Consider the following 24793-nt stretch of genomic DNA (forward strand, 5'->3'; position numbering starts at 1 on the left):
CTTCCCCCGTTCCTTCGCCCCCTCTCGGGGCAGCCGTCACTCTGGAGTGTCCCGGCTTGACTGGCTGTGGCCTCTCCCCACACACCCTGACGACGCCCTCATGCCACTGGGGCACCCGCAGTGCCCCCACCCCACTCCACTACCGCACCTCCTGCCTGTGCCATCGGCCCAAACCCCCTGTCACCCTCAACATGGGAGTGGTGGAGGCCATTGACCCAACGCCATCCCCCTGCCCCTCGCCTGTACCAGGGGGCTACAGGCTGCCCCGCTCCTCCAGCTACAGCCCCCTGCAGGGGAGGTCAGGGGCAGAGCTGGACCTTGGTGCAGCTGCTGGAGGGGTTCTGGATGGGGGTGGGACAGCGGCGGAGCGCAGGACGCCCTTAGTGGACCTGTTCTGTGAGACCTGCTCCAGGCCCTGGCTCATCGGCTGGTGGGACCAGGTAGGGCTCGGAGAACTTGCAGAGGGCAAGAAGGCCTGGCAGTGGCCATCTTGGATAAACGCTGTGGACTCTTCAAGTGTTACTGCTACATCTATGCATGCATTAACAACAATCTGTTTGTTTACTCTGTGTTCTTATGTTTTCTTTTTTCAGTCCAACAGTAATGGTGTCAGTTTGTGAATTTTATGTCTTTATCAGGGAGAATCTAACAAGGTGCTACATGGGGACTTTCCATTATATACTGGATTTATGTGGTGAAGGAGGGTTTTGTGGGTCAGACAGTGGCTTTGTGAGAAACTGTAAGGCAGAATATTGGTGAGTGTGTTCCCGGTCAATTTATACATCAGTCAAGGGAAAAGTGATAAAGACACAGAGTTTATTAACTCGGCTCAGTGTTTCTACATTGCAGCAGCACTGTAAACAAAAAGACAATATCACTCTCATTCTTCATCCTTTCATACCTGGTCTATATTCCTGTCTTTTGAGAATATAACAAGCTGCTTAAAATCTAAGAAATAGCTTTGGGACTTTGTGATAAGTAGTCTAGCCGTCTTTACTGCAGGTACATTGCAGTGTCACATAATGTCCGTTTCCATCCTCCACACCTGCGTCCCACATCCCTCTGCCTCTCTCTCCTGCTACCCTGAGGCTGGCCTCAATACAGACTCAAGGAAGCCAAGCGTATTGTCAGTAAAGGACAATGCTTATTGTCTCAGGACTGATTAGATGTTTCTTTTTGTTCCTTTTATCCTCAGGTGTGCCAACATGCTACATGTATATAGACATATGAAGTTAGACATTGTGTGACTTTTCTTTGATTAGTTGTGGTATCCTGTCACTGTGTTACCAAAACAAATTCTAGCTTTTGTCTTTACTGTTTTCTTGAATGACATTGGGCACATTTGGACATATGAGTTGCTTCTCTGCTGATGTTTACAGTGTGAACCAATCAAATACAGGTACAGGTTATAGTTCAGAGGAGGGTCACATTTAACACGTGTTATTCGGTTAATTATGTATGTTATTCACAATCATAGACAGTTAGAAAAAATAAAGCCCTCCTGGGTCCCTCACATATGCAGGTGTATAAGTGTGTGTGTGTGTGTTCGTGGTCATGTCTGTGCAGCGTTTGCATGTTTGCTTCATTAGTCAGTGTCAGAGGAAGAGTGTTGTTTGTCCTGGCACTCGGACTGGCACCGTGGAAGTGTTGGTTGGCAGCTATGACTCAGCGTTACAGCATTAGGGAAGGAAAGAACGAGAGAGAGCGAGAGAGAGGAGGAGGAGGAGGTTTTGGGCTGAGCCTGCTGCCTAAGTGTGCCACTGGGCTTGACTTGCTTTCCTGGCTCCTGATGACTGATTCTGCCTGACTGCTTCTACGATTTGCTGTCAGAGTACCTATTTGCTTGGCCTATCATGTAACAAGCGCCAGGCTGGATGGGATGGGTGGAAAAAGAGAGATAACTAAGGGGAAAAGAGTGAAAGATGGTGGGAATGCATGAAGTGTGTGAAATGGCAGGAAGGCAAAGTGGAGCCTGTGACAGAGGAGGATTTTGTGGCTCGAGGGCAGTAGCGGAGAGTGTTGTTTACCTCGAGAGGGAGGGAGGAGCAGATACAAGTAACAGAGAGACGTAGAGAGGAAGACAGCAGAGGAGGGGAGGGTTGACCTTGGTAAAGGTCAGAGACACCTGCCTACTCCCTCAGATTGTCACCCAAGCAGCCACCGCTCTCACATCAAGCTGAAGGACTGACTGTGAGGAGGCAGTTGCCACGGCAACCGCTCTGGTTGCCATGGAGATTGTTATGTGTGAAAGATCAGTCAGTAGGACACAGACTGAGGGGTCTTGTCCAAATCGCATTGTATCTTCACGTGACTTGTGCGACGGGTAACTATCAAGCCTCCAAACACCTCCTTTATCTAAAGAAATTAAAAAATGACATAAAAGCAGAGAGGGTGTTCAGGGGCAGTGTTTTCTGTCTGCAGGGATAATGTATTCACTTAATCACATTTGTGCCTGTACTGCAAGGACCTGCAGACTAGTTGTTCATGATTACCACTGTAGATGTATGGAGAAAAATATGTATAAACATGCCACAGTACTGCGGCATATAACTACATGGCAATCAGAATGCAAGCACGCTGAATTGGGGTATTGAACAGTATGTTCTCAAAAAGAAGAGGCATGATTCAGAATTGATTTTCTCACCCTTTAGTGAATGAAGCCAGATTGAGGGTGATAATTCATTTTCTCATATTTGACTCATAGGAATGTTTTGTTGTTATGTATCAGAACAAATGGAGTCTAAAGTACAATATTACTAATTCTGAATGTCTCTACATTTTTGGATATGTCAGTGACCCACTCACTTTCTGTTTCTGTCTTTCCACCCTTCAGTTCAAGAGGATGTTGAACAGGGAGCTGTCCCATTTGTCAGAGATGAGTCGCTCAGGGAACCAGGTGTCAGAATACATCTCCACTACCTTTCTAGGTAAAGCAAACCTGCCATCCATTTGTGACCAACCACTATAGCAAGTCCCTTATAGCTTTGACCCCAGGTCAAGCACAACCCATAAGTCTCCATCCTGGCTGACCTCAGACTCTTGTTCCCCCAGATAAGCAGAATGAGGTGGAGATTCCATCCCCGACTTTGAGGGAGAGGGAGAAGCCCATGTGTCACATCAGCGGTGTGAAGAAGCTCACGCACAGTTCCAGCCTTTCCAACTCCACCACGCCTCGCTTCGGCGTGAAGACTGAACATGAGGATGCGTTAGCCAGGGTAAAAACGTCTTCAATTGTCTTACTGTGTTTTTATTGTGTTCATGTTTCATGCTTTTATGCTGCCTTGCTGCAAAATAATTCTTACAGGACAATAAAGAACTGAACTTAATGAATGGAAAAGCAGCCCACCAGAAGCAAGTCATTGCATAGACATTCACCATCGATAGAAATAGAACACAAAAGATCACCAAAATAAACAGGTTACATGTATTTCCTGTCACTCTAAATACTCTGCCTCTTTATGTAAATATAATTGTGTACACATGTATTTCTGTACACATTTACATAGCTTTCTTCGACCATCTGTAAATCTGATAATATGAACAGCTAAAAGGAAAATGCACCTCAAGACACTGCCACACAGTATATGATGTGATGTCTCAACTGCAAAAGCAGAAAACTTTTCCACAACTCAAAATATCACCTGTAAACATATTTTTGGCATTGGCCTGTTTTTTTCTCACTGTGGAAATTTGTTTTGCATTAAAGGAGAAACCAAAATCTCCACTGGCAAGTAGCACAACACAACACAATGTCATGTAGCCATAAAACATTTTTAACAAAACATTTTTAAAACATTTTTAATAAAACAAAATTTCATGCAACCTAATTCTAATCTAAAGAACCCACAACTGTAGTATGATGCACCTTTGTTGGTGGAATTAAGATGTCAACAAACTGCTATTGTGGTACTGATGTGTGTTCATGTTGTCTGTTGTGCCTTCAGGAGCTGAATGACTTGAACAAGTGGGGCCTTAATATCTTTCGCGTGGCAGAGTTCTCTAATAACCGACCCCTCAGCTGCATAATGTTTGCCATCTTCCAGGTGAGAGACAGAGAGACTGAGCTGTAACTAGCAATGGATTATATAGTGTATCATGCAGCTTGACTTATCTGTGACCACGGCACCTGTCGACTGTCTCTGATGCAGGAAAGAGATCTACTGAAGACCTTTCGGATCCCTGTGGATACATTTGTCACCTATGTGATGACCCTGGAGGACCACTACCATGCCAATGTGGCCTACCACAACAGCCTCCACGCTGCAGATGTCACTCAGTCTACTCATGTACTGCTATCTACACCTGCTCTAGATGTAAATATCTCTACTGGTCCGCCAATTACAAAGATACAGCATTACTAAAAACATCAAATACACATCTAACTTTCACAAATACCAATACCTGCAGTTTAACGGGTTATTTTCCTCTTTTCTCTTTCATTTCTCTCTGAGAGGCTGTGTTCACTGATCTAGAGATACTAGCTGCGTTATTTGCTGCTGCCATCCACGATGTGGACCATCCTGGAGTGTCCAACCAATTCCTCATAAACACCAGTGAGTCGACATGAGATCAAGGGACACACAAACATATTAATTATAAAATGAAACAATAAAATGGGGAAAAAACAGAAGGCGTCATGATGGCAAGGACAAACAAAAAGCTGCTTTTGCTGAAAAATACAGATGGTTCAGGATTGACTACAGCTGATATATGTTGTATGTGACCAAGACCAGTAAGTCTCCACAAAGGGAGGAAAGCTATAAAAGAACCAGTATGATGTAAAAGGCAGGTAGCTAAGATCCACTATGTGAGAATTAGATGAGGCCACTTTTCTGGGTCAGATATTTTGATAATACCTGACATTTCTTTCTACCCACTAAAGGTTTGTCTTTAATGTTGTTTTTAAACTCTTATTTTATATATTTATCATGTCAGGTTTCATGTAAATTGTGATGGTTTTATGGTCATGCTCATAATAAAATGTATTCAACATCTAAATCAGTAAGTAAATTAATCTAAATGGAGATATTTGTCTCTAAAGTTTTATTTGCACTCTGTTTTTTCCTTTAATCAACTAAGTAGTTGTACATTTTGAGACAGTGCCACCACAGTCTGATTCTAACACTGATGGTGGGGGTATGCTGATGTGATTACTGCATGTGTTTTTGACTCATGTGTGTTGTATGGTGCTTCCCTCAGACTCAGAGCTAGCCCTGATGTATAACGATGAGTCTGTGTTGGAGAACCATCATCTAGCTGTGGGCTTCAAGCTGCTTCACGAGGACAACTGTGACATCTTCCAGAACCTTAGCAAGAGACAGAGACAGAGCCTGAGGAAACTTGTTATTGATATGGTGAGTTCTGTATCACGAAGATAACTCTTCATTTGCTCCTTAGCTCTCCCTCATCTCCGACCACCTTTCTCCATCTTTCTATTTGTTTCACTAATGCATTCATATCAATTTCCTTCCCAGGTTTTGGCAACAGATATGTCTAAACACATGAGTTTGCTGGCAGACCTCAAGACTATGGTGGAAACCAAGAAAGTGACAAGTTCTGGAGTATTGCTGCTTGACCATTACACTGATCGGATACAGGTGAGATGTCATCTTCCACTTCAATTGACAATTTAGCCATTTAGCAGCTGTTCTGATTCTTTTACAAAAGAACTGAACATTAGTGAAGCAATGACGTATTCAATTAATTCAGAGTGCTAACAAAGCGAAAAGCGGTGACTGGAGTTGAATTAGAGGTTACAGAGCAGTCCGCTGGACAGCAACTCAGGTGAAGGCTGATTTATACTCATGCGACAAAGTATTGCACCTCTGCAGGACGCAGCTCCTATGTGGGGGATATGGCCTTGTCATAACTTACATGCCCCTCCTCAAAATGTCAAGGCATTCAGTGGTTACACTGTGTACATGGACACCACAAGAATGCTATTTTGCATTTTCTCCAACCTGTTTCCAGGGCTCGTAATGTTTGTTGATAGTTAAGACAAAAATGAAGCTTAAGAAAGATTAAGTAGTCTCTTGTTTTTAAGTATGTTTTTGTAGTTCGGGGATTATAAGAGGTAAAACCACTCCTGCTGACTCTGATCAACTCACTGATCCACATCTGTAAGATCTCGTTATCAAGGACTACGCTTAAGTATTTGAAGTAGGTGTTACTTTGTTTTGTCAATGAAGAGAGAGAGATCTTGCGTGCGGCAAGGTTTTGCAGAAAGGAAGAGCTGTTCAGTATTATCTAAATTGAGTTTGATGGACTGGAGATGTCAGCCAGCCATGCAGAAATGGATTTGACCTGAGATTTGAATCATAGGTACAGTTAAGTGTACCTCTGATTCAAGAAGCAAGAATCTGAGCTTTTTCATTAAGGAAAGGAAGGAAGTATTATTGTTAACAGATTACTTTAGCCAACTTAATATTTCTGCCTACTTGAATAATAACGTTCTGTGTGGCATCAGAGTCTTACTAGAAAAACAAAAACAAAAACAAAAGAAGAAGTAAGAAGAGATCCAGGTGTCTGCAAGAGTGTCAAGGAGGACGTGGTTTTTGTTGTTGTTGTCTGGAATGAGGTCTGGAGTTTTGGAAAGAAATTAAAGAAATGACACTAGTCTGTAGTTGTTGACATTAGATGGGTGAAGAGTTCTTCATTGAAAATTTTCATTGAAACTGAGTGACATCTGGCAGAAGCCAGATTGATGATTGACATCAAAATAGTGCTAAAATATAAACGTTTATTTTGTAGGGAGAGGAGAAAAAGAAGTTAAGCCAGACTCAATACCGTAATGAGTGTTGGATGAAGCTTTTTAAATATGACATACGTACTTGCCACAGTGTGTGAGAAAATCGTGAGCAGAAATGGAAAAGGGAGGATCAGGTGTTGGGAAAAGAGGACTGGATTTTGGAGTCGTACTAGCAATCAATAGAAGAAGGAGAAAGAAAAAGGAAGGAAGAAAGAATACAGTAAAAGTGAAAGCTGGGGTTGCACCACCTCCTTTCAGCTCCAGATCTGTTAGTTTAGGACAGCAGAGATTAAAGGCAGACGATCCCCATGCGTATCTGAACTCAGTGTTTATAATTTTGCATACACATATTAGTGTGTGACCTGTGACTGTGTGCTTGTGCAGGTGTTGAGGAACATGGTGCACTGCGCTGACCTGAGCAATCCTACGAAACCGCTGGCTGTGTATCGACAATGGACGGAGAGAATCATGGAGGAGTTCTTCAGGCAGGGAGATAAGGAGAGAGAGCGAGGGATGGAGATCAGTCCCATGTGCGATAAACACACGGCATCTGTGGAAAAGAGCCAGGTAAATGATCAGCTCTGAAATGCACAACTGGATAACTCTTGATGCTGTAGGTGGGGTGATAATTACAGTGCAGAGTGATCTGTCATCTCTGATCACAGCAGTCATCCTCGTGCATTTTTAATTCTGATTTGTAAGGACTGAAATGACACCACTGTGCTAGTTCATATGATGTCAGTCATATTTTTTTTTATGTATGCAGGTGGGCTTTATTGACTACATTGTCCACCCGCTGTGGGAGACATGGGGGGACCTTGTGCATCCTGATGCCCAGGACATCTTGGACACTCTGGAGGATAACAGGGACTGGTATCAGAGTACTATCCCACAAAGCCCCTCGCCACCTCCTGTGGGCCAGGATAAGGATCTAAACGCCTGCATGGACAAGTTTCAGTTTCAACTCACCCTCGAAGACAGCTCTCAGAGAGAACAGGGAGACAAGGGGGACGACCCTACGCAGAACCATGTGGCACAGGACTGCAGTCAGGGGGAGAAGGAGGAGGGAAAAAAGGAGGAAGGGGAAGACATAATGGCAGAGGAGGAAAATGAGGACATAATAGAAGAGGAAGACGAGGTGGCAATGGAGGAAGAAGAGGTGGAGGAGGAGCAGGAGGAGGAGCTGAAAGCTCAGTTGGAGGTGAGATCTGAAAAGGAGAGACTTTCTGACACAAGTCCTGTAGAGGAAGAGGAAGATTCCTCTTCACAAGCTGAAGATACATGAGTTCTGCTCCTGTATCTCCCTCCTCACTTGCACATATTATCTTGTTCATCCTTCTAATGGCCAAAACCAAGAACAAATAAGACTGCAATGACAATACAGACCTTTAAATATATTTTTCAAAAAGGGAATAAATTAAAATCGCTTAAAGAGAAGGTAATTACACAGCAACTGTAGATTTGGAGTGGTGACAAGTCCTTCGACTGATTTCACAATGAACTTTAGACTAAGAGGAATTTAGGAGAGCATTTACGATGGGCAACTGAAGACAGCGTAGCACTCTGGGACTGGAATGCACACACACAAACACACATAAAGTGACACACACACACACAAACACATAGTAGGAGTAAGTCATGTAGAATACACCAATGCAATGTGTGTACACAATTGGAGCCCAAATATACCCCTTTCATGCAAATGCACAGACACACACACACACACACACACAGACTTGACTGTATGTTTGTACGTGTGCATCGACATGAGGGACATTGATCAGTAATGAATCTCTTTGGAAAAAGCCATCTCTTAATGGAGTATTAACTAGTGTTCGGTCAGTATTAGTAATTCATGTTCGTTAGAACCTCAACAGAAACTGTTCTCCTCAGAAAAGCTACACATCCGAGTGACTTTTTTTCCATTTCTGTCGGAAAGAAAAATAAGAAAATCCACAGAGTTGGAGGAGGAGAGAGGAAGATATCGAAGGAAAGGAAGATGCTGCGACGAAGGGACCGCCGCGTCCCATACCCCTTTTCCCTTTACGAGGAGAGTGCTACTGGTGCAAGATGGCTCTGTGCCTTTCTGAAACACCAGCTTCCTGAATGGAGCTGTCGTGAAGCAATGCATTATGGGGACAGGAGTGTCTGATTTTGTTATCATTTTTGATTGTCTCTTGTTAAAGATCTCTCTTTACTGTTCATGGTATTGTGGTGTGTTATCTCACACGTACAGTTTCTGTGGTGATATGTTTTAAGCTGTAAGTCTTCCTTTGTTGCTCTTCTGGTAATATAATAACTCAGAACTCTAGATGCAGAGCAATCACAACCACCACCACAACACACCAGTGGACTCTTTCCAGCTTATGTTTTTTTCTTATTAGAATGATTTTTTTTTTTACTTTCTGAGAATAAGCCATGTGATGCTTTGAAGCATAAGTTTTGCCTATTTTCTATTTAACAGTTGCTAAATATGTTGAAGGGAAACAGAATTATTTCATCAGCAGAACAAATTTTCACTCGCCATCTCACACCCACTTGCACTGTGTGTTTATGTCCCCTCATACACAACGATTCTCACCAAAGTAAAGGATGAGAAACCTTAGTGGGTGAAGTGATTTGAAGGCACACAGATGAATAAGGAAATCAGGGAGGCAGAATGTCAGGGGAAAGAAGCATGACTTGGCCATAAGGTGGTCTGGCAGTCCCTAATCATCCTTGTTATGTTTGATGCTTTTTTGCCTTAATGTCAGATGCAGGATTCATACCTGCCAGTATGTAGATTTATAAGATATATAATAGATATCCTAGTATATTTCTATCACGTCTGTATGCTTATTTCCATGAGTATCAGTGTGTCTATACACAATGTATCCGGCATTGCATTTGGAGGGGAAAGGGAAACATTGCTGCCAATTAGCTGTGATGTTGTTGTTGTTGTTGCTCGGACCAACATAAAGAATGTGTTGTTTTTTAATCAGGACGGTAAAATAAATCTTATAGTTACCTGGAGGCATGTAGAGGAAATAAGAAATGGGAGTTAGGATTTTGCAGGCAATGAGAATGAAGAAGGATGTCCTTTGTTTTAATCTGACCAGATATTGATTTGTTGACATGAGTTGATGCGTGTATGTGCTTGTTTGTGTGGCTTATTGTGTGGTTGTGAGTAAGCGAGTGAGTAACGGAGAGAGGGGGCAGGATGCTTAAGATGTTGTCATATGTGTCATTGTTCCCTCACTGGCATCACCACATCTTGTTGAATGGTGTTCAGGATTCGATCAGCACAGCTTAAATAGGTCACAGTTTGTTTAGGTGTTTGTTTTTCACAGGGTAAAAAAACAAACAAAAAAAAACTTTAAAGAACATGGGTGTGGTTGTTTTGAAGGTAAGAGCAAGTTTCTGCAGGTCAGTAACTGAGCTTATCTGAAGACACCACAGCTCGGTGCAACAGAAGCCTGTGTGTTTGACCTGCTCTGTCGCAGGATGGAGCAGAGCTGCGGGGCCACCACACAGGCTTTCATCTTGTGGAATGGGAATCCAGGATTACTATTGCAGTTACTTAAATAAAAAATTCCCATATGCATCGGCCTTTTACTTTAAAGATGTTGCTTTGTTTTTGTGGCTTCTTGTTATGTCATAAGCTATAAAAACATTAATATTTAATTGCCATACAAACACAATACTGTAGCAATTGTTTCTTATTAAAAAATATTCAATTGATTGATTGCTGCCATTCTTTTTAAATGATGAAAAGAAAACCATGGGAAGTGTTTTCTTTGAACAGTTTGTGTACAGTTTATTTTTATATCATTCTGGTGGATGGTCTGGAAAATGAATCACGTGTTGATGATATAGCTATAAGCATTACCACTCTTGTATATAATGTAATATTGGATTGTAAATTATAAATTTATCCAAGTCATAATGATTGACAAATAACCACTTGAGGTTGTTAAGTGAACCACTGAAGCACTGCAGGCCACATCCTCACCTTTTCATTCTCTGATTATATTTCTGCTCACTTGTGCTAACATTATGTCACTTGTTTTTTTTTTAATAGTCCACATTTATTGTTAAAATCAAATATATTTGTACCAGCACTTTATTTCATCAGGTTTTGAGGCAGACAGTGTGTTTCAGGTAGTGTACAGTCTGTGCTGGTGGTTTGGTCATTGGCAGTCACCTGTTGATTATATTCCATTGGGCCAAATCACAAACCTTCATTGTGCAGTAGTCAAATGTTATCCCCTTTTCTAGAGGCATAATCAAACAAACTAGTCATTCTCTATTAATAGTCCATGTGAGATTGAATTTATTTGACTTATAAAGTCAAATGTAAGCTGATGTAGTCACATAGGATGTGACATGTTCAAAGGAAATAAATGTGTCCTTATCTAACTTGGCCATTTCTAGTACTATCACCACCTCTGTTTCTTAGTAACTTTAATCACTGGCCTGATAGCCTAAATGTCCGTTAATGGTGACCTAACTAGCTGGTTCCCATCCGGTTGCTGTCAGGTTACTTTGTTGCAGACTGACTCCCTCTGTGAATAATTCTCTGGGCTTTAATTCATGTGTTTGTTCACAAGTAAGAAAGATTATTCAAGGGAAAAAACAAACATGAAATGATTGTAATATTTGTAAATGATCTTGCTGTAATGTGTAAAATGTGTCCAAGTTATTTTTTATTATATTATTTTTATGAAAGTTTTTCCTGTTAACAGAGCTGAGGTGTCATTTTGTGAATAAATGCATTTAATAAGCAAACATCTATATATAAAACAATATTATAGTATATCAGTATATTTTTCTTTTATTTCACTGTTCGGTACTGTAAAGTGTGTTAAAAATACAAATAAAAGTAAGATTTTTATATTAAATGCGATACCATTGTCATGTTTGCTGTTATTAGTTTCCTCCTTGTATGCTAGTGCACTGTTTGGTGGTTTGTTTGCAAATTCATTGTCAAGATTTTAGTTGTTTGCATCGATACTGTTCTGTAGTGTCAATACATATCAATATATTCTGGACTATATTTGTCCAGGGGCTGGTAGTGTAATCTTATTTCTAACAGTAGCAAGACTGTATTACAAACTGGATACTGCAGACAAGGTCCCTTGGTCCTTTGGAGCTGGTCCCAACTGGTTTCTAGCCTTAATGCTCTGTTGTGTAGAGGGGACCTCTGTTTGGGCTCACTATTTGCACCAGTATAGTTTTGTACCAGTTTGTACCCACATGCAGACATCCTCTTTTTAACACTGTCCAGAATATGTGTACGTGAGACTGGAACGTTATGTAAAATCTGCCACAAAAAGCTAATGATAGACTATGTTCGCAGACGATGGATGGTTGTTAAAGACATGTAGACTATTTTTAGACACATTTGAATAATAATGGAAGTTTCAAAACAATATTTGTCCGCTTGGTCGTTATTTACTTGTTTATTTTTTACGCTAATATTACATGTAGTGGAAGGATAACGGTATACACAGTGATGACTCCCCGCACCTGTCTGGCATGAGATGGCTGCATCCTCAAGCATTCCCAGAATCCTCTATTTCAGACGGGTGTCATGGCTCTCCAATCACAAGGGCTAAACAAAGCGTTGTCCAATCAGAGTGAAACGAGACAGATGGGGGATTTACGCATGCGCTTTGCAATACGGAACTAGACGGTGTATTGACCGGTAATGACTAGCTATTAGCTTGTTCTAAGAAGAAAAAAATACAAGGTTTTCTTGGTCTTTATCTACTTTATTAACATTATTCGCTAGAGGTATTATGATGTTATTGTAACGACATACGTACCCTTTGTATGTGTTTATGTTTTGCTTTTAGCTACAGCTTTAGCTAAATTCGCTAGTTAGCATTAATCTGTTAGCTCTCGGCTAACTATCGACAAGTCGTACATACTTAATGTTCTTTCATCGCTTTTTTCCTAACGTTATTGGTCATGTCAGGGCATATTTATAGTTGTTGCAGTGTGCTTTCTATATTAACCTGCAAGTTTGTGAAATGCGGTTCAGGTGCAGTGGAGTCTTGCTAAATCCTAACCCAGTGTGGAGCTGCACCATCATGATGTCCTGTCAGTACCTCGTCCTGCTGCTGCTCAGTGTGGGAGTCTCAGCGGTGGAAGTCCAACGTCCTCGAGGCGTCCCTTTATCAAGTAAGCATTTAAAATTTAATTACAACTAATCTATGAGTACAGTTATGTATTTTGCGCTGGGGTGGAATGTCACTGAAGTTTTGGAGCTGTCATGGCACTGACTCGTTTCTTCTGTTCAACCTCAAAAGAACGGCAGTTCTATGAAGAGGGCAAACCTTTTACTTGCCTGGATGGCTCCCGCACTATTCCCTTTGACAGAGTAAATGATGACTACTGTGATTGCCAGGACGGCTCTGATGAGCCAGGTGCGTATAACCTGAATGCTGAAGTACCGTTATCTTTTATCCATAGTGCACTGAATTAAATGAAATAGTAACGGATAAATGTGTAGGAGGTCTGCTTAGTCAGAATAATTCTCACTTTGACAGGTCATGACAATATCGTGCAGCTGTTTTGTATATTTAATAACATATTTATCTGCAGGCACTGCTGCTTGTCCCAACGGCAGCTTCCACTGCACCAATGCAGGTTTCCGACCAGGCTTCATCCCTTCCTCCCGCATTAATGACGGAATCTGTGGTATGAGTTTTAAACTTTGCTGACTATTTTGTTTCATGTGTCTTGTGTGGGCAGGATTATGTTTAACGTCTTTGTTTCGTGTACAGACTGCTGTGACACAACAGATGAGTACAACAGTGGTGCTGCCTGTCAGAACACCTGCAGGTGGGAATGTTTTAGGATTGTAACATTAATAATAACTTATTATTACACTCTTCAGTCTAATCACACTTTCTCCATAGAGCCTATACATGTGCTTACACACACAATGAGTGTCCAGAAAATGTGTTTTTGTTGAGTGCTTTTTTTATATCATGTGTGATTTGCAGGGAGTTGGGGCGCAAAGAGAAGGAGAGCCTGCAGAAGATAGCAGAGATTGCTAAGGAGGGCTTTCTGCTTAAACAACAACTTATTCTTGAGGCCAAGAGGGGCCTAGAGGAAAAGAAGGTGTGAATGACAAGAAAACCGTTGGTATACGTTTGTGTAATAATCAACATCCAGAGCTCTGAAACATAGATTATTACACTGTCAAATATGTTTTTATGCAAAGATACACTTAAGTAGAGACGTTTGAAGGTGTCTACACCAACTATTGTATATCTAGCTATGTCACCTATGTTTTGCTTACTATACACAGAAAAAGTGAAGCAGTAGGGGAGTGACCTTACGTTGAGCACATTCTACTCACTCAATCAGAATGTGTTCCTGGTTCACATCCAGAAACTAAATGCTGGCCATCTAAAGGCCCTTTGTAAAAGAACAACAATTAAGTACATTTTAGAGTAACAGAAGATGGCAGGTCTTTCAAGTTGACAGGGAGGTTGTATTTGGCACACTGTTGTTAATCTGCCCTGTTGCCTTTGTGAATATGTTAAAGTAGCTTTTTATGTGACCTGTGTTGTTGTGGGTGCACCTGACATTGTTTCATAAATTGAATGGAGTTTTCTGGTATTGTGTAGATTTTATTTAACTTAATTTATTCTTTTGACAGGCCAAACTTGCAGATGTTCAGGCCAGTAAGAAGGATATGGAAGAGATGGTGGAGGCTCTGAGAACTGTAAAGGAGACTGCAGAGCAGCCAGAGAAAGAAGCCAAAGAGCGCCATCTGAAGGCCTGGGAAGGTAAATTAAGATGTGAAAGTATATCACCATCTACTGTTTGTACCGAGCATCACATTACAAAGAGTATATTCTATTTTATTAACATTTTTGACCTGGACTAAGTCACCTGGATGCTACATACACTCGTAGTACTCAAAAAAAGTAACTGATGCAAGACTTCTGACCTTAAGTTTAAAGTCTGTCAAAACATGTTGTAACACTGTATAGAAGTATGTCTGTGATCAGAAGCGCTGATAACACAAAGTGAAATTTTATTTTTGTTTCAGATGAAAAAGCTGTTATTCGCATGGAGAAGGACAAGGCTAGAATGGCTGAGGTGTTTCTTGAACTGGATGATAATGCAGATGGCTTGTGAGTATCAGCATCCTCCAGAATTGTTAGCACCCATGATGAGGGAAGATTTACAGTGTTATGAAGCTCACCAGGGACAACTTTAAGGGCAAAGTTAAATAAAGTAGTGCACAGGAGAAATGCAGCATTTGTAAATCTGGAGCCATATTCATTTCAATATGGCTTGTTTCTTTGTACCTTATTTATTCAAGTCCAAAATGCTGCCACACAGCAAACTTAAAACTTGATGCCATGCTATAGAGATCACTCCTTTTCCTGAACAAATATGTACAATTTGGCTGATCATTATTGTGACGGTAATTCATAGTTTTTGTAGTTAGCCGCATTGACTGGCTGGTAGAAATATAAAGAGTTGTTACTATAGCTCAGTGAGTAATGTATGTTTGTTTATCTCAGGGTCTCAGTGGATGAGCTTATGTCCCATTCTGAGTTGAAACCAGATTCAGACGGCCCATTCACAGAAGGAGAGGCTCAGGTAAATGTTGTCTTTTTGTATTGATCCTATAAAATCACTGCTGTCAAAGTGTAGATATCATCAAATACAAGTATTAAATGAAAATTGTAACACATCTTATGGAGCTGAACAAATCAAAATGTGAATTTTGTCTTTGTTTGTTGTAGGGATTGTTGGGAGGAGTGGACAAAGTGGACACAGTAGCATTTGAGTCTGTGTGGAATAACATCAAAGAAAAATACATATCAGAGGTAAGAACCCGATTATTCTTCTAATAAACTCCATGTGTGAAAGCCTCTGCTCCTCTAAATTTGCGACTTTCTTGGCATCAGGCCACTGCAGACACCCCAGCACCAGTGGAGACTCCACAGGAAGAGGTGAGGGAGCCGGTCCCTGACAATGACTCTGAGCAATACCCTGAAGATGACATCCCAGAGGAAGAAGAGGATGATGATGAAGAGGACGAAGATGATGACCCAGATGAGAGAGACTATAAGGTAAGCCCACAGAGTTTCTCCATCAAACTTATGCTGGATGACTCTCAAGTTTATTTTAGTGAGTCACTCTCATCTGTGTTTGATATGCAGAACCCTCCTACGACACAGACTCAAGAAAAGAAGGATGACGATGATGAGGGGTCTATGCCACCCTACGATCAAGAAACGCAGAGCCTCATTGATGGTAAGTGTGTTTTTAAAACTGAGTGACTCAGCCAGTCGTCAGCTATGAGTAAGTGAGTCACGTTGGAAAAGAAAAAAACACAGATGTGACTGCATACCTATTAGAATTTTAACGTGCTAACTTGAAACTCATCGCTCATTCTGGTAAATAATTTACTTATCAGAAGAACAAAGCTATTCATTGAACAGCTGTGTTGCTTTTATAGGACAGAGTACTGCTTGTCTTTTATAGAAGCATCAACAGGAAGTCATGATTTGCTCAGTCTTCTTGTATGTATGTGTGTATGTAAGCAGATACATGTGTATTGGTTTGGACTGAATTTACTGTAAGGTTATATTTGATTCCTAGCTGCTCAGAAAGCCAGGGCTGAGTTTGATGAGGCTGAGCGAGCTCTCCGGGAAGTGGATGATCAGATCAGGTACGTACTACGCCTGAATATGAGGGAGATTCTTTGTAATAATGCAATCAGTTACCACAACTGCAGTCTGACCTTCAACAGCTGCAGTGCATGAATGTGTTGCACAATCAGTGTGTTGTTAGTTGAAGACTGTAAATTAAAAAAAAAGATTACATGTTGGATATGCGTTTTGTCTTCAGGAACCTCGAGAAAGAAATCTCCTTTGACTTTGGACCCAGTGCTGAGTTCGCCCACCTCTATAGCCAGTGTTACGAGTTGTCTACTAGCGAGTATGTTCACACGCTGACTTAGGAAAAAAATGTGTTGTATTTATTCATTATTATTTGCTAGAAATCCCTACTTCTGAAGGACTAAGTTCATAATTTGCTTTCAGGTACATCTACAGGCTCTGTCCGTTCAACAGAGTATCTCAGAAACCCAAGTATGGAGGATCAGAAACTAACCTGGGGTAAGAGAACATCTGTTTTGTTTGTTTGTTGTAGTTCATGTTTTGTGGTGTTTTTTGTCCACACTTGACTCGTACTTTCCATCATCTGCTTCCTGTAGAACATGGGGAAAATGGGCAGGTCCTGAGGATAACATCTACTCTGTGATGAAGTATGAACATGGAACCGGGTGCTGGCAAGGCCCTAACAGATCCACCACGGTGAGTCTCAGCCAATCAGCCCTGACTTAATATTTTTCTTCACCTAGCCTTTCACCCCATTAATGTTTATCATTGGACAAAGCACTGAAAATGGATATGACTTGTCTTTCAGGTTAAGTTAACGTGTGGAAAGGAGACAGTTGTGACGTCTACCTCAGAGCCCAGTCGCTGTGAGTACCTGATGGAGTTCATCAGCCCTGCTGTCTGCCAGGAGCCCCCAAATGTGGATTCAATTAATCATGAGCATGAAGAGCTCTAGATCCACTTGATTTGTGAGTAAGTAACTTTTTTTGTGTTACTTGGCACACCTTAAAAATGAATTGAGAAAGTCTCACACTGCTCATTATGGTCTGCTGCAGTAGACCCCAGTAGGATCTTAAATTGGTCCTCCAATGACTCCAAGAGTCATGTTTTTGAGCAAAAAATGTACTGTACCTACAGTGAGCAACTGACCACCATTTCTAAATGGTGCTTGGAGGAAAAAAAAAAAAATTAGTGACCGGCAGAGCTGCACAGTGAGAAGTTTTAGCGTTTCAGCATTTTGTTGCGATGTGCAGGACAGCAGCAAGAGCAAGATAAAGGCAACTTTACCTTGGAGTTCATGGTAGTTGTTAAGTTAATAGAGGATTAAGAATTTAATGATGCAATACAGGGTTGGGCGATATGACGGTTTATACTGTGCAGCGGTAGAAATGTGTCCACCGGTACAGATTTGGAGATAGCATTTCCACAGCGGGAAACACAGCTGTTTCTGTAATATATTCGGGGCTGGATTCTTGCGCGATCTCGCGAATTCAGCTGCCACGCAAGATAACGTGATTTGGGCAGCAGGACTGCTTACCACGTTCTCACGCAATGTGAGAGTGACAGGTGGTGGCAGTAATGCACCTCTAAGCTGGTTTGCCAACTGCCACAGAAGAACAGAGTGACAAGAAAAAGGAGGAGAGTGAAACTGTAAATACAGAGCATGAAGTACGGTTATTTGACACCATTTCTTAATTGAATTTACAAAGCAGTTACTGTGTCGTCATATATACCGTGATACATGACCATTACGGTGATAAAATTACATATACCGTGATAGAAGATTTTGGCCATATCGCCCACCTCTAATGTATATTATATGGATGAGACAAATGCATGCAGCAGCATATTGTGCCACATTTTCTTTGGATACATTATCGTTAAACTGTGCTACAATATTCTCTTTTCTTACTGGTGCAGTATTGCATCCATCCTTTACTGCAGATATCTTAACTTGTTCAGAGGTTTGTGACACTTTTTAAATGGTAAATAAAGTACTTGATTTATTCTTTCTTTTTTGAAAAATGATTTAACTGTTTTTTTTTTAGGGTTACATTTTGCTCTGTGGTTAGAGATACTGCGATGCTTTGCAATATTTTGCGTATCATAGAAATTGCTGATATCATATTGTGAGCTTTCCTGCGATGCCCAACCTTGATGCTGTACAGAGTGAATAGATAACAGGTGTAGCTTCCCTTAAAATAAACCAGGATTATAAAAGGCCACTGAAACTTATTATACTTTTCAGATGGATTTGATGTTTTAAACCATCTCCTCTCCTGTTTATGGTTTTTATGATTGATGGGGATATTGTAGACAGGGTATTGAACTAAGCTGAGCTGTATTTGGATGACTTTAGCTCCGTTCTAGTGAAAATGAAGGTGAGAGGTTCTGGGACAACAGAATTTAAATTTTGTTGTGGAAAAAAACTGTGAAATCAACACAGCATCTAACCCACATGTAAGTGCTGACCCCAAAACAACACAAGAAGTGGATACATCACTGTGAATTCTTAGTCCTCGGAAATTTAACATACAGGGATTAATTGCAACTAAATTGCCCTTCCCTTTAACAGCTAGGAAGTCATGACTTACGCAAACAAGCCATTTAAATGGCCGTGTATGCGCTCACTCTTGCAGGTTGTTCTTGAGGGACCACAGTCACTGCAGCAACATGAAGTTGCCATGCCGTGAGTGACACCACCTTGGCGGCGATTAACAATCAAGAATAAATTATGGAAATTCCAATGAGTGGTTATGTCGTCTACACATCCAGTTTCCACTGCTACCTGTTGTGTTGTTTCTCCAATTTGTGTCAAATGTATTCATTCCATTGTTTTCAAATAAAATTAATTTTATCATATTCCAAACTTGTGTTCATTTTTAACTCCAGTATAGCCATTGTGTTATAACTGAGCTTTCAACCAATACTGGTGGCTTCCAAGTAAGGTATGTGCAGTTTTAATTAATTATTATAATTAAGTAATAGTAGTAATTGAATATGCTTCTAAAACATACCGTGAATTGAAACATTAGGAAGACCTGTGTAGAAAACCTAGTACAATTTCTTTGTACAGTAATATATACAGTAAAGCAGTAATATATTCTTCTGTTCTTTCTTTTATACTCTCAAACCATTTAACGTAGCACGTAGTTGGCATTCACTTTATGGACATAGAATAGAGTGTAAGGAAACATGTTGGTATCTGTGAAGCTGTAATCTTTGTATGTGCCAACAAACCAGCCTTAGAGAGAGTGAATACATGATGTTGATAATTCCATTCTTTTAATATGTTTGCTCATAACAATAATATTGTTTTGACAGTCAATAAAAATTGGGTCACTCAATATTTGTAACTTTTATTTTATTTTTTTCTGGCATGTAAAGTACAAATAATTAAACAATTCCATGAAAAAGTCTTCAAGCGTCTTCAGCTGAAATCCCAGTAATAAATATTCTAGACTAAACTGAAAGGTTTATTTTTTTTTTCTTTGTTAAATTTTGACATTGTTCATTTGGTCATGTTTGGAAGTATGAGATTTTGTATTTCTTCCACTGACATTGGTGTCAGCAGAACTGTTTTGATCATTTTCACCTTTGATTTGTTCTACCATTCCAGGAAAATGTAAGAAAAACATCACTAAGTTACTGCGTCCCCTCTTCTAAATAAATAGACACAAAATACAGTTGGTTGAGAAACAGAAGGACCACTCACCCCTTTACTACCCTAGAGACTCCCAAGAAAACCTTCCTGCAGCTTTTCTGAGCTCTGTTATATTTTACCGGAGCTCTTGGCTGGGTTTCCAAATGCATCTTGGCGCTAAAGAACATCTTTGTTTCAATAGCACAAATTGACATTGAAATTGATACAGATGATCTCAGTATTACAATGCTTTTACAGAAACAGAACCCTTAATATCTTTTTTTTTATAAGTCAACCCATCAGCATAAACAGGAAAGCATCTTGTGAGCGTATCAAACCTAGGACATCCCCTCTGTTCCTGGCTAATTGCTGGACCATCCAATGGGCCAAAGCCTCGCTACAGGGGCTGTCCCATGTCTCAGGGGTTCACCGAGTGGTTGAAAAAACAAGACTGTGATTAGATTAAATAATTAAAAGATTTTCATTTAACAAGACAAACAGAACACAGGCAGTAAAGGCATAACATCTAGCACACAGCATGTATGTTTATACACTTCAATTAGTTAAATATAGCAGTGCATTCTTTGACTATGGAGAACGTTTCCAAATCGTACTTCTAAAGCTGTTTTTCTATTTGTCCCCCTTTTTAAGAAACGAAATGGTGTAACCACAATTTTGGCAAACTTAAAATCTTTTAAACTTGCAAATATAATGAAATAAACCATAAATATACACAAAACATACTTTGTACGAGGCAATAATAATAATCATAATAAATAGTTTTTAAGTTAACAATAAGTTAAAACTACAAGCTTAAAGTCGCCCAAATAATACAAGTTTGTTGGCGCTATTTTGAATTTTTTCTGTTTAAATTATTTTATGTTGCAACAAAAGCTACCACAGACTTTTACAAACACAATTGAACACAGTTTGATTGAAATAAAAAAATTCTAACTAAGTCTAAAATCTGCATACACTGTAAAAACTGCAACTAATTAAATAATGGAAGAAAAATAAACTGTACCCAATCAATGCAACCAAACATAATCTTTGACCCATGTGTGTTCTCTATGGCAACATCAACAACACAAATACGCTAATTTAACAAGTGAGTCTTGATATGTAAATGAAATCAATAAATTACAGGAAAAAAATGATATTTGAAATCGACATGGGCTAAAACTGATGATATATTAGACAGTATTCCTTTCAAGGTCATTGAGAATTGCTCTATTAAGTAAGCCAAATATGCAGTTTGTTTGAGCTTGCATGGTCAGAGCACAAATTAGAGGCTGAGGAAGTGATTATGGACATTTATAGATCAGAGCTCTCGTTGCTTGTTTGATTTTCTTAATGAGTCTGTTCATTTTAATGTTTTTGTCTGAACTTTTGCTCCTTTCACTATTCCGCAAACCTTTTCAGTGTGACGTTTAATTTCTTTTTTAAAAAATATATATCATTTGTTCTCAGTCAATATAAAAACAAAGCACATTGCACTTACTGTTCCATAGGAAAGTTTTTTTGTCTTTTTAAATGATTATTGTTGTTGCTCAAGCAGTGTAGTACTGTTTCCTGCCATGGTCCTTGGCTCTCTACTGTACATTAGGTGTAGGTCTTTGTATCGACTGTGTATGAAAGGTCATTCCGGGCTGTGGGTTTGGTTTGTGGGTTGACTGTACTACATCGGACATGGCCTGGTAAACAACTCCAGCTGCAGTTCAACGTGGCCTGTTATCTCGGTTGTTCCTAACGTCTATCACTGGTCTCACCAAGTGCTCAGTCCTACGGTGCTATCTCTTGCAAATTGCTCGACCCAAAATAGCTAGATTAGTCCTTTTTATGTGGTCAGCTCTGGACACACCAGCAGCAATCAGTCAGACTATTTCGGGGGATGAAACAGTATGCGTCAGATCGAAAGATGCCATAGTAAGTGGTGCAATGTTAACGTTTAAAGGATTAAATTGGTCACAAGACAAAGCAGATGATAAAAATGTTGGGGGAAATACATTATATGAATGCATAACATTTTTCCTTTGTCAAGAGGTGTACTGATTCATCATAATTCATTTTTGATATGCCTTTTTTTATCATTCGGTGTCTGCATGAAATGTGTGCAAATGGGATTGCAACTGTTTCATTTTCGCATTTGGTTTAGTGGGTTAAGGATTTACAAATGCAAAATGATATGCGCAACTTAGATATTCAAAAGTAATGATAACTGAAATTGTAGAGGGTCCTTATTCAATAAATAACATAGATTTGTACAGCAATTACTCAGGGAATAATATAGTTAGTCTTAATTTATCCTTCTGGTACTGACTTGCAAAGCAATTCTTTGGCAAAAATCAAATCTATCTAATCATAAAGAATCATGCTCAGTATTCATTATGAATCTGCATCACTGTTGGAATCTGCGTTTTACCTTTTTATTTGCAAGCAGCTATTCAGTTTTTCAGCTTGGCAATGAGCCAGTCTCACTGCAGCTTTGTCTGGGATTCTCAAGTCAAAGAACTTCACTTCACTGCACCATCATTGAAGCAACACTGTACACAACTTCAGAACAAGTGATGTGAGTATGCCTAAGCACTCAAAAGTATAGATGTGTCTGTCCCCAACTGTTTAATATCCTTTATCTTTTTTTTTTTTACATCAAATTTGATTTTGTAAAGTTTGTTTCAATTGTTCTGATATGGTTGACCGGTTAAGTTTTATGAGATACAATGTTCCTTCGCCCCCTCCCTAAATCCCCACCCATACACCGCATGCTTATTCCCCCTTGCTCTGCAAAGATCAGAGGGTTTAAAATAAAGCCATGCGATGTCCCAATTTTTCCAAGCTTAAGAATCTGTAAAAATTCAGCACAAGGTCTTGTTCCTTTGTATGTATAAAAATAGATTTATCTCTAATGTAATCCTTTCAAAGAGATCGTCCTCTTTGGCTAACACAGCGTCATTTAGAAAAGCAAAAGCAAAAATGTCTTGAATATAGTTGACCTTATTTAATCTATTATCATGTGCAAATGTCTTGATATTGAAAGACATTAGCTCTCCCCATGTTAAATCTGAAGTCTGGTCTGTAACAGACGTTTCAACTAGACAGGTTGGCCTTAATGTTTCATCAAGGGTGCCATAAATAATTTTCATGCATTTGGGTTGGGGATATTTTGAGAAATGCTATTTTTGTGGCAGTGCCAAACAGATCTGAAGCAAATAAATAAATACCTTTCTGTTGTAAACAGAGATATAATTATGACACTTATTTGCAGGCTTGATGTTGTACAGTCATCTTTTGAGAGGGCAGGAGTTCAAAGTTTCTGGGAAGCTTTTAAGAGAATAGAGGGGTTTTGAATAAAACTGAGGAGCATTTGGCAAAGCTGGAGGAACTGGTAATCTTTCACCTCAAAGGATCAGTGGTAATTTTAACATTGCCAGATATCTTCACTCACACATGTGACTTTAAAAGTCAGTTTTAAATGTTCAGTCATTTGGAACTGCAGTCCTCTTAATCTGCTCTATGCATGTTGGTACTGTAGAGCCCATGTTTTCCGCTGAATGGTAAAACTTTTACCTAATTTGTTCTGGGAGCTTCTATCTGTGCACTAAACTGAAGAATAATACCGGTGCTCTTGAGTTTTTGCTCATCTGTGTTATTTCCCTACAGACCTGCCTAGACCATTGTTCAGTCCATGAGGTGTGTGGTTTGACAGTTTCTTCAGAGTTACTTTTTGCAGCTACTTGGAACGTAATCGTATTCAAACTATCAAAGTCCCTGCTTCCATGTATCTTAAATTAACCTAAAGACATAACCTGCCTTGAGTGCCTTAACATTCATAATCAAAGCATGTCAGCAAGAACACTTCCACTTCTTTGCTTTTTTGTCGTGACCTCTTGACACCAGATGGCCTTTCAGCTAAAGGGATATCACACCAAGTCATGGCTGATAAAGCCATGCAAAGTGAAATGGCCTGTGGATAATGTAAAATACAGGTGAAATGAAAAAATGATGCAAAAAGTGAAAAAACACCGGTATTTTCCTTTTGACGTGGCTGTGTTATGGTGAAGCGGTTTTCCCCTCGCACTCGTCACACTCTCGCCCACCAGAGAATTACTAATGAACACTGTCACCATGGGAGCACTGCCACTCTGCTCTAAGTTCACAGACGGTCTGCTTGTGTTGAATCCATCCTGGGGATAGATTAGGAACTTTTTGTTTTTGTTTTTGTGGACTAAATATGTGTATATCCTCTAGTTATTGAACTGTGTTTCTGTGATACATAAGTGTACTATTGTGTTGTTCAGTGTGAGACTGTGAGGGAAAGAGTGATTCTGATGGCCTTCGGACTACTCTTTTCTGTGACCAGTATTCATTGGTTAGCCTAAATCTTATTGGGTCTGAGCTAACAAGCTCACATAGGGTAGAGAAACTGCCTTTACGCTAGGCACCACCTAATGCAGGTCAGGAAACAGTAGTCAAAGTTTCTAGAAAATGCTTACATACTCGGCTATTATAACCACCTTAAATATTGAATATATAGTTATATTTTAATAGATGTATATAAGAGAACACTGTTTTTTAATTTCATTTTCTTTGATCTAAAAAAATCGCTGATTCAAAATGCCCAAGTGTAAAAAAGTGACTACATCCTCTCCAGCAAGATAATGGGAGAGATGGTGGGGTAAGAGTTTGGGTAAATTGCACATATTCGTTCATTTAAATTTTTGATCGTTTTGTTCATCAGTTGTCATTATTTGCCTGAATTCAATC

General features: G+C 39.9%; 2 protein-coding genes across 4 annotated transcripts in view; both read left to right on the plus strand.

Moving 5' to 3' along the window:
- pde4a (phosphodiesterase 4A, cAMP-specific) overlaps positions 1-8738 on the plus strand; it is a 42099-nt gene extending 33361 nt beyond the window's left edge. For all 3 annotated transcript variants that reach the window (XM_070923912.1, XM_070923914.1, XM_070923915.1), the window contains 9 exons: positions 2834-2927; positions 3052-3215; positions 3945-4043; positions 4149-4313; positions 4454-4553; positions 5200-5354; positions 5475-5597; positions 7133-7315; positions 7515-8738. In XM_070923912.1, the coding sequence (XP_070780013.1) occupies positions 2834-2927; positions 3052-3215; positions 3945-4043; positions 4149-4313; positions 4454-4553; positions 5200-5354; positions 5475-5597; positions 7133-7315; positions 7515-8033 (1602 nt within the window). In that variant the 3' untranslated portion in view covers positions 8034-8738. The remainder of the gene's footprint in view (positions 1-2833; positions 2928-3051; positions 3216-3944; positions 4044-4148; positions 4314-4453; positions 4554-5199; positions 5355-5474; positions 5598-7132; positions 7316-7514) is intronic.
- A 3689-nt stretch (positions 8739-12427) lies between these two features.
- prkcsh (PRKCSH beta subunit of glucosidase II) lies at positions 12428-19211 on the plus strand. The gene is made up of 18 exons (XM_070923916.1): positions 12428-12479; positions 12774-12913; positions 13042-13158; positions 13337-13432; positions 13519-13576; positions 13741-13858; positions 14403-14532; positions 14799-14883; positions 15280-15358; positions 15505-15588; positions 15670-15847; positions 15950-16018; positions 16367-16436; positions 16616-16705; positions 16810-16884; positions 16983-17082; positions 17195-17358; positions 19026-19211. Exons 2-17 carry the CDS (start codon positions 12823-12825, stop codon positions 17339-17341), a joined length of 1587 nt encoding a protein of 528 aa, XP_070780017.1. The 5' UTR covers positions 12428-12479; positions 12774-12822; the 3' UTR covers positions 17342-17358; positions 19026-19211.
- Positions 19212-24793: the final 5582 nt, after the last annotated feature.

Source organism: Enoplosus armatus, chromosome 17 (genome assembly GCF_043641665.1).
Source record: "Enoplosus armatus isolate fEnoArm2 chromosome 17, fEnoArm2.hap1, whole genome shotgun sequence".
In the NCBI taxonomy this organism is placed as follows: Eukaryota; Metazoa; Chordata; class Actinopteri; order Centrarchiformes; family Enoplosidae; genus Enoplosus; species Enoplosus armatus.

Coding starts and splice junctions, on each gene's coding strand:
- prkcsh (XM_070923916.1), top strand. CDS start 12,823: ATGATGTCCTGTCAGTACCTCGTCCTGCTGCTGCTCAGTGTGGGAGTC. Junction 13,159..13,336: donor GGACGGCTCTGATGAGCCAG/GTGCGTATAACC, acceptor ATTTATCTGCAG/GCACTGCTGCTTGTCCCAAC. Junction 16,706..16,809: donor TACGAGTTGTCTACTAGCGA/GTATGTTCACAC, acceptor ATTTGCTTTCAG/GTACATCTACAGGCTCTGTC.